The 13,261-nt window shown below is 38.7% G+C and overlaps 1 protein-coding gene across 17 annotated transcripts in view; it reads right to left on the bottom strand.

Annotated features, from left to right (window-relative positions):
- The window catches only part of cacna1aa (calcium channel, voltage-dependent, P/Q type, alpha 1A subunit, a), a 91,193-nt gene extending 80,422 nt beyond the window's left edge, over positions 1-10,771 (bottom strand). For 8 of the 17 annotated variants that reach the window (XM_028041645.1, XM_028041637.1, XM_028041640.1 and 5 more), the window contains exon 1: positions 8,034-10,091. In XM_028041645.1, the coding sequence (XP_027897446.1) occupies positions 8,034-8,356 (323 nt within the window). In that variant the 5' untranslated portion in view covers positions 8,357-10,091. Of the gene's footprint in view, positions 1-8,033 lie in introns of all 17 variants that reach the window. The other 9 variants (XM_028041636.1, XM_028041638.1, XM_028041642.1 and 6 more) reach the window with 3 other exon arrangements.
- Positions 10,772-13,261: the final 2,490 nt, after the last annotated feature.

The raw sequence follows: 13,261 nt of genomic DNA, 5'->3' as shown, positions 1-13,261 counted from the left end.
AGAAATGAGGCTGAATACAAATCCATCATATTTTATTTACCATATCTATCTCAAACATAACCTGTTAGTACGTTAACTTTGTGGTTCTTACATGACAAAATGTGATAAAATTCAAGTTAAATAAATATGTTAAGTTCACTGGCTCTGCTTGATCCTTCTTTGGAAATATGTATATTGGTACAAGACAATTGTATTGCATTAGACTTATATTTGGTATTATTAAAAAAACTAACATGGAAAAAAGAAGAAGGATGCATTATTTTTGTATCTTTTTGTTTCAGACTTGTTTGTTTTGTAAATGTGCAACACTAGTTTACTGCATGATGCTGTGACCTTTGATTTTCTGAATGAGTCGTAGGTCAGGTCAGAGATAAGCAGCAGAAAAACAAAAGCAATGAAAACAAATAGTTTTGAATATGATGAGATAAACATACTCAGCTGAAAATATGTATCCAGTCATACTCAATAAATTAAAAATATTTAATTTATTAAATATTTTTAATAAATATTAAAAAGTAAAAGAACATTTTGAAAATTGACAACCTTCAAGAAGGTTTCAAACAATTTTTTTATTAAGGCTACATTTCTTTAGTGAAATAGTTTTTTATACACCAGATATAATTTTCAAATATTAAATGTCACGTTGTCATTAAAGGTAAACAGAAAATCATCATAACTAACAGAAAAAAAGGCTTTCAAACATCAATCTGCAAGTAATTAATCTATATAATGTGTTTCACTTAGTGATAAGGTTACTGAAATAAATGGACTTTTTCAGTAATATTCAAATTTATTGAATGGATCTGTAATCTAAAGAAAACCTCTGACAGACCTTCAAAAGCCTGTAAAATATTACTCAAGATCACTTGCAAAGATAATTTGAAGTATTAAGACAGTAATATAAAGATGTGAGGTTAGTTCAAGACATTTTGCTCAGTACTGTATTTCAAGCGGAACTCATTGTTGCTATAGATAGAACATATATTGACTTCCTCTCCATTTACAGCATCAGGAGGAAAAAGCACTTAAGAGCATGCGGATGACGCAGACATATGGTCAGAATGCAGTGTGACCACATGCTTATGTGCATATGACACCAGGTGTAACTAAATACCAATTTTGAACTTTTGGGAAACTTAATAGTTATTTACAGTGAGAAAAAAGCCCCCCCCCCCCCCCCCGCCCCCAGCACCAGTAAGCAAAATATCCAATATTTTATATTACACATCAGACTATTTGGTTTTAACTTCCAATCTTCATAGTGTGGCATGATTCTTGAGCAGATGAGCATTTCATTGTACAGTAGATTTGTGTATCAATACAGCAGTCAACAACATATTTGACTCTGATTATGTCTGGTGACTATTCAGGAACTGTGCATCACAGAACAGTGGTGTGATGCAATGAAAAAACTAAGTAAGAATTAAGAAAATGTCTGCCACGTGCATAATTTTGTTTCTATTGCAAAAATGTAAATTAGAAACAATGAATATTTAAAATGAACAGATTTAAGTTAAGCCATTTCAATGCAAAATATTGTTAAATTACATACACACTACACAAATGGCTATTTTCAAATATTTTTTTACAAGATGTAACAGACAAAATATCATGTTTCAGACTCCAAAGTAATATGGCATTACTTATTTTAGCATCTTAAGATTGCAGAGTAATGCATCTGAATTCTGAATTTTGTTTTTAAATAATGAAATATTCACCTTTTGTAGCGTCAGTTGTCAAGAAAATCCGAGCTCATCCCACTTCCCCATGCTGGAGATTTTAGTTTAACAGTAATAATAAATAAAGTTATCTTTAAAATGAATCACTCAAGTGATATCAAGGCCCAACATTAGACTTAAGTGTCAATAAAATAAATCTAGTTGTGTGTGTTGTTTTTGTCTCATGCAAACTTTGCTTTAATTCTACTTTTTTCTATCTAATCATAAGAAATCATAGTCAGTCAGAGAGAGTCATTAAACAAGAAAAGCAGGTTTCCTGGAAAAAGAGGAAGTAAGTTTCCAGCCTGCAGATTTATAAAAATAGCTGAGACTATTTTAAAGCATGAAAGTTTTAAAAAATTAAATCTAAACATTTTGAGTAATTTGATAAGATTCAAAGTAAAATACTTATATTAATATTGATTTACTTGTAATAATACTTACACTTATATTTGTGAGAACACTTATAAGAAAAACAAGCAAATGTAACTTTGGTATCAAATAATTAGAATAATAGATTATTCTTGGTTTCTTTTCAGAAAACATCTGTAATAACTCACATTAAGATTATAATAAGAATAATTAATAAGTTATGGTTATAAAATTATAAATGAATGCTAAATCAGAGAAGCTAAAGAAAATAAATGTGATAAATGTGATTTTGACATTAAACTTGAAATGGTGTAAAAAGGTGTAACTGCAATTAAACATCACTGATATGTTGGAGGTAGAGAGTAGGTGAAAGGTTGTGCAGGCAAGGGACACAGGAGGTTGAGCAACCCTGAGACATTGGCACAGACATCATGACATGATGTCTCTTAAGACAGTGACGGATATGAGATCATCTGTCTAAGCAGACAGATAAACCCTATATAAGGTGGGTGCAAAAGAGGAACCGTTCGTTGGATCCTCCGGGCAGATTCGAGCCAAGATCGAGATGGACAAAGAACTCTGCAGCTGAAGAAGAGCCGGAGCCACGGAGCCGGAGACTGTCCTGCACATGGAGACCAACCCGTCTGGCCCACAATCTGTGGCTTCGAATCGCACTTCTCTCATCGGCTGGGTTCTGACCCCAAAGACAAAGATGAAGACAAAGACAAGGAAGAAGAACTGGTGCCTTTTTTCCTGCCAGCACCAAGTCCTGTGTGACCTCAGCATCCATGCGGAGAAGAAGCTCATCGGACCTGCGGAGATCCTGGCCTTCATCGATCAACATCTTCCTCCTGTTGCAACACCTTCTTCATCATCAAGCCAGGTCTGGGGTTCGAAACGCCAGGCTCCGTCCGTCTCTCTCAAAGGTTCCCTTTTTTAGTTCTCAGTGTCAGCAGTAGGGAAAGATAGACTAGATGATTGATTTTACTTATTTGATTATTTCTGCTACTGAATTAAGCTGTACTGACCCTTGCAAAAATGCCTTACTAATAAAATATTTAGCATAAAGAAAATCTAAAAGATGTTGTGGACATTCAGTTAATGAGTCACCTTAAAGTTCTTTGATGGTTGTAAAATAGCTGTGATGTTTGATTCTGGAGAGGAAAAAGTGGAAAATGTTTTTAGGTTGCTGGTAGCCCATATGTAAAACAACATCCTTGGGACTCGACCGAGTCACTAAAACCTACCTGGTTCAATAACAAATGCAAGTTGCAAAATAGAGAACGAGCGACCATTAACAGGTGTGCTCTGTGAAACTAGTTGGCTGTAGGCTGCTCAGTCTGGCTAATTCACAGGGGGAAGAAGGGTGGGACACCTGGATGTAGGCCGTCAGATAACCAGGCGAATCGTTTCTCGAAACCAGCTTAAACAGAGTTTACTTCAGTTCTGGACAGGGTAAATCCCAGCAGATTTAGGAAACTCAACGGACCCGTTAGACGGAGAGCTGGTAGCACATCTCCCCTCTCAGAAGAGGAAGTACGAGAGTGAGAGAGTAGAGACAGAAAGGAGGGGGGGGGGGTGTTGCGCAACAACACAGTGTATTTTGTGACAGAGTTGCTCAGCTTTGGTCGTTGCCAACAGAGTTGGGCAGTAACTAGTTACATATACTCAATTACATTTACCTGAGTAAAATTTACTTTTAATACGCTGTACTTTTTACTTTTACTTGAGTAATCTTATTGTGAAGTATCACAATTTTTGAGTAAAATCTTTGGATTCTCTTCCCACTAAGTGAAAAACAAACATGTTTTAATCAACAATTCACCAGACAAAGACACACACCTGCAGTTTTTGTTAATGTTTTATAAGTTTTATATTGTAAGAAACTGATTTGGAAAGTTGTCTTTTGGCTGATTTTGTCTTTTGTTATTTATATGAAATATTGTCATTTTGGTCCTTATAACACTAACATTTCCACTTAACTTTATATTTTGGTCCATCTGATTATGTAATTTTTAAATATTAAATTATAGGCATTTGATCAGTTCCTCAGTACTTGAGTAAACCTTTTTACCAAATAATAAATAAATAAATGGTCTGAAAAATGGTATGATAGAGACAAACTGGGAAGAAAAGATTTTATTGCGGCATTAAAAAAGCAGAGGTTTAAATTCTCACAGTCCTAATCTTAACCCAGTTAGAGAGAAATGTTCCAATTTACTTTTTCTAGACGGTTTTGTTGCATCATGCAATGAGAAAGACATTTTAATGAGAAAATCTTGAAATCTACAAGGTAAGTGCTGTATTGTATTGATAAATGTATGCTAACGTTTTCTCTGCAATATTGCCAATTGACAGCTCTAAAACATGAATAGTGACCATGTGACCATACTGTACTTCCCAATTCATTTTTGGTTGGATTAGCTTAGAAATGGTCATCATTTGTTACAGTCACTGACCTCTAGGGGCACTCTTCATGCGAGCTCTCTCTCTTTGTGTTTCAGTTCTACCTGGCTGCCACAGGTGAAATGGGTTGGAGCTCGTCAGCTACTCCATAAAGAGCTCCATGCCAAATATGTCAGGCCCCTTTTTTTTTCCCTGGGCCTTAATCTGCAGTGTTCTTGTCTGTCTGCTGACTGCTGTCTGTGGGGACTTATGTGATGCTGCTGTGAGCAATATTGTGAGGAATTAAGTGTCTAACTAAAACAGTGCATTTATATTCACAGTGGAAGCTGGTAGGAGTTCTCTGACATTTTTGTTGTAAAATGTTTTTCTCCTTCTTTTGTGGCTAGCCAGGGAGTTCAGAATTTGTACCTTTTTTCAGTGCACCTCGAGTAAGTGTTTTAGTTTTTTTACTTATAAGGGGGTGTTTTGTTTGTTGTTTTGGGCTTGGAGAGCCCTGAAGCTTAAAGCTTCCGTGAGTCTTTCTTCTCTTGTGATTGAGATTTTCCTAAGTTGTAAAATTCGTTTTTGCTACTGACATCAACTGCTTAGTGATTACTGTTTTTATGTTACACCCAGTGCCGTTGTCTTGGGGGCTGGGGGATTATAACATCATCGAATTAAGCACTTGCAAATCTTGTGGTATAGAAAACTTATACAGTAGAGTTGCATTTGGCTTTATCTTATTGGATAATTGGTTGATTTAACATAATGTGAACTCTACTGTAAAGATTCTTTGAAGCTGCAATAAAACTTGTCTTTATGGTATTAATAATTTAATATTCCTTTATTTGATCAGGTAAACCCTGTTGAGATCTAGATCTCATTTTCAAGAGGGACCTGAAACAAACTTCACTCCCCGTCGGGGAATCGAACCCCGGTCTCCCGCGTGACAGGTGGGGATACTCACCACAGTACTAACGAGGAGATGAAATTGACCAAGATGCATTACAAAATATCTAAAATGGCTTGCAATAGTAAATTCTATATTTTTCTTCAAATTTCACCATGATTGTTTCCCCATATTCAAAGGTTCTTTTAGCTATTTTAATGGGGGCACTTATTCAGTCATGTTGATCACCAGACTGTGACTACTACTATTACAAACTTGTACAGCACATCATTAAACTGGAGGTTTTGAATTTAAAGAAACAAACCATTTGTGTATTTGGGAGATTATCAAATAGGAATTAAAATAGCGAACTCCATTATCCACTGTTTCACGGAAAATATTTTAGTTGACATATTTTTTAAACACCTTTAAATCAAGGATATGTCTTTAACAATCTGAAGTTTTGCTCATGTTTTACATGATTAGGTCATCTATTGGTGTACTGCTGACATATTTTGCAAAACAGATCATACAAACACTTAAATGTGAAAGCCACACAATCAATTTGAGACAGAACCTTGAAGCTGACAAGATCAAGCATTTCTCATTTAAAAAGTTCAAAAATTAAATCAAAACAAATAAAAAACTACAATGGATGACACATGATTTTTTAGATACCAGTTAAATGGCCTTTTGCCCAGGGCATCTTTGTTGCAAGCACATGAAAACAAAAAATATATGTATTTTTAATTTTTTTGTGTGTCCTGACCAAGTTTTCTATTGGTTGTTGTCAATTCCAGCCTATAGGGAGTTGACATCCCCCAGTCTTATTTAAAGTGTAAACATTGTAAGAAAATATGGCTATGCCCAGCTAGTTAATAAAGTCAGAGAAAAAAATGGTCATCTTTACTTCAAAATCTAAAACACCAAAACTTGTCAAATCTAATCTAAATAATTGATACTATAATGATCTGCTAAACTCAGTTGAAGATTCAGCAAAGCTTAACTCTACATTTAAATGCTTTTTATGCCATCAAAGCAACTTCCCATTGAAACAAGCACAAAAGCCACTGGAGACCAATCGAACCTAGATTGAGATATTCTTCGAAACACATTAAAAGGGAAAACATAGAGTTCTACAAAACTCATTTTTTTACAGTCTCATTTTTCTGAAGCCACTATTGTGTATTGAATATTAAGAACACAATACACATAATCACTGAAAATACTGGAGGGAAAAAGAATAAGAAGCCATACTTATCCCCCCAAAATTTACCCCATAAAATAAATATAATTATAAAGATAATCAAAATTACAACAAATAAATGCAGTACCTGACATTTCATTGCTTGTGTGTCCAACAATCACATGAAATCCAACAGAGATTATTGTTTAAAGTGAACACAAACTTATCTACTTTTGTATCCTTTTGGTCTAGGTACAACAAAGTTAAAACTGATAAAAGCTTTCAAAACTCTGGTGACAGAGTTTAAAATGTTTTGTTAGATTACACTGTTTGAAGATAGAGCATCATACGTTGTATGAAATCAACAGAGACTATGTTTAATCTGCCCAAGTAAATAAGTGAACTGTACAATGACCATTTTATGCTGGAGTTTTTTTGAATAACATCTTCTGTCACTCAATGTTGGTTCGAAGGCTCTTTAAGTTCTGCATTTCACCAGAAGAGACCAATTACTGCGTATGGTTATGCCATGGCTTAGGCATCAGCACAATCATTACTACAATTTCCTTTCTTGCCATTAACCAATGTGGGGAAAAAACTCAAAAGGTGCACACTGATAATATCAACATTAAAACCTTCACTTTACTTGCTGCCTTTAGCATGAATTATGTATGAAAACTCAAATGTAGGAAATTGATGGAAAGAATTCCCCACCACTTGCAAAACAGAGTCATGCAGGCAGTTTAGAAATGATGGCATTACTTCAGTGATGCCTGCATCTTGCCCGATTAAGAGCAGAAATCCTCAAAATGTGTGTGGGGGGGGGTAAAAATTCCAGTCACGATTTAATGCTCGGGTTAATATACTGCTACCTGCTATGTCTCCTGCACATCCTATCTATAAAGACACCTGCATCACGCTGATAGGACTGTGTGTACAGCAAGGACACGCTCACCCCAACACGCGTTCACACCAATATTGTGCTTTTTTGGTCTCCCCCTCGCCTCCCCCCAACTCCACTTCCTTTTGCCACTTTCTCTGTACTAGGCATCGGGCCTGCTGTACATGCTGACATCAGCAACCAGCGGCGTCCCCTAGACACCCCCCAAACCTCCCACCCTTATCACACGCTCACACTACACACACCTCTCATGGACAGGTATATCAAGCAAATCCTGTGATACTTTGACATGAAATTAAAAGGAAAAAGTGACTGATGGGGATCAACAGCCCTCTCCCACCCCCACCCACCCCTCCACTTAATTACCTGAAAATTGCATAGTCAGCATTTCCTCTGCCACCTCACATATAGTCCTGCTTGTTACACACACACACATATATATATATATATATATATATATATATATATATATATATATATATATTACAGCTTACTTACTAGCTTACTATATTTAAAAACTACCTACTGGCAAGACTTGTATCATGAATCTTTACTCACTGCACAACGCCTGAAAAAGGATATGGCCATTCGGTGATCTTTTTGGCGTATTTTCTCACGAAGTTATCCTCGCTGAAAATAAACAGCGAGCGATTGACAGTGAAGCAGTTCTGGCGTACCGGGATAGGGTTATAGAGGGCCATTGTGCGGGCTCTCTGCGCCATAGACTGCTTATACATTCTCTGGGCTCCCGGTCCTCCTGGTGGTCCATGGCCGTGGCCGTGCCCATGACCGTGGCCATGTCCGTGTGGTCCGCCTTGCCTGCTGCCGCCGCGGCCCCCGGGGCCCCCTCCACCACCGGGGCCCCCTCCATACCTGCCCGGCATCTCGTCTCCGAACCGCGCCATTCAGCGGACACCGATCTTGGACGCCAATCTTCACGAAACAGCGGAAAAGGAGACCAATGCACAGCTGTGTGGCCACACCACATTACATCTCATCTGGATCCGAACGTCTCATATGCACAACGGGGGTTGCCTTGCGAGCTTGCCGATCAACACCTGTACCTCCCGGCTTCAGCAGACGAGGACGCCCATGTAAGCCTACGGCGTCTCCTTCCTCTGTGTGCCTCTGCCAACGGCCAACTGTGGGTGTGAGGAAATTAAATGTGTGGTCGGTTGGCTGACTGGTTGCACTGTAGGGTAGTGCTGTTGGGCGTCTCAGTCTTAGACCGATTTTATGTCCATAAAAAGTAGGATTTTCCTCCAAACATGAGCTCATGAGGAGACTATCGAGTTAAACATGAATGTTTCATGTTCTTCTGTATGGTTCATGCTTGGATCAAAGCGCACCAGATGTTCCCGCACCTTTCTGGACGCTTCATTTCTTCACTCTTCATGTTAGAATTTGTGATAAAAACCCGTAAAAAATAGGCCAGAATTTACAAAGAGATTTTTAAAATATATTTACGGACGTTCTCTCAATGTGTTCCAAATAATAAAAAAGGCATTGGCAAAAAAAAAAAAGGAGGGAGAGCCAGGATTATTTATTTATTTATTTTTGGAACATCCGCAATGTTTGATACAGCGTGTGGCACTAACGTGGCTCCCGTCGCCCTACAGCTGCTTTACAAGTGCGCTCCGACTAGCCTTGACACCAGGAAAAAATGTGACATTTGTCAATCTCAAATCTGATCGCATAATCCCATTCAGAGATAAGATGTAGGAAAAAATACCGTTTTCCTTTGGAGCCTCGCTGTCATTGTTGTACATAAAAGTATTTTCTTCTTCATCAAACGAATTCAGAAGCATCCCCCTATCCTCTTCGTTGCAACCACACTGTCCTCTTCTTCAATCCCTCACCTGCAGCGAGCATCCATCCAGAAGCGGAGGGAAAGGGACGGCGTCGTCAAAGACAAGGCTGTTCTTCGCCGCCTCACAACCTCTCATGATCTAGGTTCGGCCGATCGAGGAGGTGCCGAGAAAAATATCCCTCACCATCCCCACCCCGAACAGTCTTGGATCCGCACCGATGAGCCCAAATGTCCTGGAAGAGATCTCTCTCTCTCTCTTTCTCTCTCGCTTTGTCTCTAGCTTTTTCTCACTCGCTCTCTCTCTCTCATTCTCTCTTTCACTGGAGAGGGCCTCCTTATCCAGCAGCCCTCAAGGGGAGAGGGAGAGGGAGATGGACAAACGGACAAACGGACAAACGGATGGATGGATATTGAGACAGATCGATTGGTGTATGGACAGAAAGGAAACAGAAAGGGGAGGGAATCGTGTGTTTTTTTTCCCTCCTCTGTAAATATCAAGTCGATTAAATGAAACCGCCAGCAAAACCAGTTTGTCTAAACTGTGTTCTGCGGGTACGGCGCATGACGCACGCAACTTGCACACGTATGCCACGGGTGGACGCTTCGTTCTTCGTTCATAGCCTGTTTCTCCCCAGGTGCTTCTGGCTGCAGTATAGACGCGCCCATTCCACTTGAGTCACCCCAGTTATGCGTAAAATATTCAATTGATTTGAAGAAGGGGGAAAAAAAAGAAAGAAAGAAATGAGGTGTTGTACATTTCATAATGTCCATATTAGGGTAAGCTTTTATTATAAGCCAGATGCGCGTGTAGGGGTGTGTGGGTGTGGGTGTGTGTGTGGGTGTGTGTGTGTGTGACTGACGTTGGCATCATGCAGTTCCTGCAAAAGACACAGCTGCAACCCGAGCTGACAATGACTGCGCGCACACGGGAGCGTCTAACAGAAAGAAGACGAAGAAGAAGAAGAAGGGGAAAAAAAGCTGCGCGTCACAGTGCGAGCGCGCAAGTCTGCATGTGTTTGTTAGGGAAGGTGGAGGGGAGAGGCTATTCTTAGCAACAGACGTTTGGAAATTAATGGACGAAGAGAGCTCACTTCTCTCCCCTCCCTCCCTGAAAGTGAATCGAGGATCTTCTTCCCTCACTCTCTCCTCTGCTCGAGGCTACTTTTTTTCATCCCACCACCAAAACATTGGTGCTCGTTCCAAGGTGTGACCAGCAAGCACATGCTCTGCGCTAAAGCCGCAGTACTCTGCAAATGTTTTCAGATGCAACTCAGGGGAGCGTGAAATGGACAATAACACTAACATCTTTTTAAAAAATCAAACTTTTTGTTAAAGCTGACATTTTTTTTTTTTGGCATCAATCTTCTGGATATAGAATTGGATATAAAGAGTGATGTCACTTGTCTCATTGTACACCTTCTTTAAAGGGCTGTTGCCACGTTACGTGAAGCGTCAGCGGAGAGAAAGGCTGGACCTCGCAGCATCATCATCATCATCATAATCCTTCTTCTTTTTCTTCTTCTTCATTACAGGGCAAAAATGTATTACGAGACCTAATTGATTGACTCCACAAATAGCCGCGTGTGTGTTTGCGCGCGCGCATGGTTGCCTGTGTGAATGGGCAGTGATGTTGCATATCCAGATTTAAGGGTGACCCGGAGAATCAGCTCTTCTCACCTATTGGACAGATTCAACTGGGGGAGGGAATAGCTTGCAAGCGCGAGTACCAATCGATAATAGCGCGACCTTAAACGGCCATTCGATATGTCAGGAAAAGGATCGTTTTGCCTCGTGTCCACTTAGAGAGGCTTTTGATTGTGAGGGGAGGCTGACCCCACCGCAAGGACAGAAAAAGACATGATAGATAGATAGATAGATAGATAGATAGACAGATAGAACAACTCAGACCCAATCAAGATATTTCAGCACCAAGGACAGCGGCAAAAAGTCAGTACTAACTAGGCTGGTTTATTTTATGTGGTTGGAGTGAAACTAAATAAAAAGTATGAAACTCTTTTTCTGAAAATACATTTCAAAATCAGTCTAGCTTTGACCTAGTTATGTAAGTACAAGTGTAATGTAAAGTTGATGGCATGACTTTCAAAACCATTAAAATTAAACACCAGTCCTACCATCAGGCACACAATGTTCATCACTTTATATGCAAATTCCTCCATTTCAGAAATGGATCACTGCAAAACCACTCTACCTTCTTAAAACCTCTGGGTACAAAACATTCAATATTTGTGACAATAAGAACGTTTTGAGTTCCATGTGATTTTTTATTTGTTTTGCATTCTCGTAGATGCTAGTGTTTTGTTTTGTCGTTTTGTTCAGTTCAGTCCTTTAATCGTAACCCAACATTTCTCTTGTGATTTGTAGTCTTTGGTTTTGAGTTTTCTATTTACTAGGTTCATTTTATTACTTTACTTTCCCAAATCCCAGTGTTTTCCTTTTGTGGTTATTCTGCCATTTTCTCTGTCCCCCTCCTCTGGTGCCACCCTTTAAGTTCTCCCACAGCAGCAACCTGTTTGTTAATTAGAATCACCCGTTTTCCATACCAGTAATTACACTCCTATATGCTGATACCTCTACCAGCTCTTCCACTTTGTTGTCAGTTCCTCCTGGTATGTTCTTGTTATCCTCAGTCCTCTGTTATCCTCTGGTGTTTTGTCCTATCTGAATGATAAATGAAGGTGCTCTAGTCAAAGCCAACCACTCAAACCAATTTAACCCACAATCCTTCATCCCACTGCTGTCACATATGCATCCAGCAATATGGAATATAAATGCAGATACAGATTCGTGGACATGTTGGAGTTAAGTGTCTGGACTCTGCAACATCATAACCGTCAAACAAATAACTATAAATTTGGGTTACTTTGCCAACCCAATTAAATAGACTGATCCAGCTCTGTGATGTTTTAGTACATCAATTTTGGGCTTTGAGTTTGACCAAGCATAATTGTTTATGTTTTCAACCTCCAAAAACGGTTAAAATGACAAATGACCAACGCAAAGGATGCTGAAATGGATGAAAGGAATAACCAGAAACTGACCTGCGATGGATTGGGGACTTGTCCAGGATGTACATTGCCTCTTACCCAATGAGACAGGCACCAGCCCCAATGTGACCCTGCAAGGATAAGAGGGTATAGATAATGGATGGATGAATGGATCCTATTGACTGAAGTCAAAGGCAAAAAGCTGTAAAGAACTGAGGAGAGTTATGTTAAAAAAATAAATTAATTAAAAAAAACAATAAAAACAAATTGTGACATTATGAAAAAAGTATCAACAACTATAAAGCCACCGTCGCTGAGTGGTAGTTGTTTTTCAGGTTGTAGGTGCAATTCCAGCCTCTTCTTGTCACACGTCTATTTGGTTATTTGTTTATAATAAGTCCCCATGAGTTTCTACATAATTTGTGATGTCTTTACAAATAAGACCTTAAAACTACGGAGCCTGTCTGGTGATATGGGAGACAAAAATTATAGCCACGACTTAATAACTTGTGGGAACAACTTGTTCAATTTGTGGGCACGACTTAATATTTTATGGGCACAACTTATTTATTTCATTGGAATGACTTAATTATAACAAATTGTGGCCACAAGTTTCTTTTTTCCTCCCATGTTACCAGACGGGCGACGTATAAAACACACAAACAATATCAAAACACAAAAATACATGCCTCAACAATTTAACAGTCGATCCATAATTGTCATGTGCCCCTCAGCAAGGGATTTTGCCTCTAAGTTGCATACCGATCTGGTGTATAAATGTGAGCGTGTTTGTGAGAGTGAATGGGTGAATGTCTAGATAGTGTGAAGCACTTTGAGTGGTCAGTAAAACTCGAATTCTATCCATGTACCTTGAACAAAACACAAATAAAATACAAGAATAAAAGAAGCTAGTTTAACAGAGACGTACTGCATTCTTTATGTATCATTTAAAGAGGTCAATAATCTCATCTTTTAAAATTTATTTTAACTTTTTA

Source organism: Xiphophorus couchianus, chromosome 16 (assembly GCF_001444195.1).
Source record: "Xiphophorus couchianus chromosome 16, X_couchianus-1.0, whole genome shotgun sequence".
Taxonomy (NCBI): Eukaryota; Metazoa; Chordata; class Actinopteri; order Cyprinodontiformes; family Poeciliidae; genus Xiphophorus; species Xiphophorus couchianus.
This window is presented reverse-complemented; position numbering and strand designations above follow the sequence as displayed.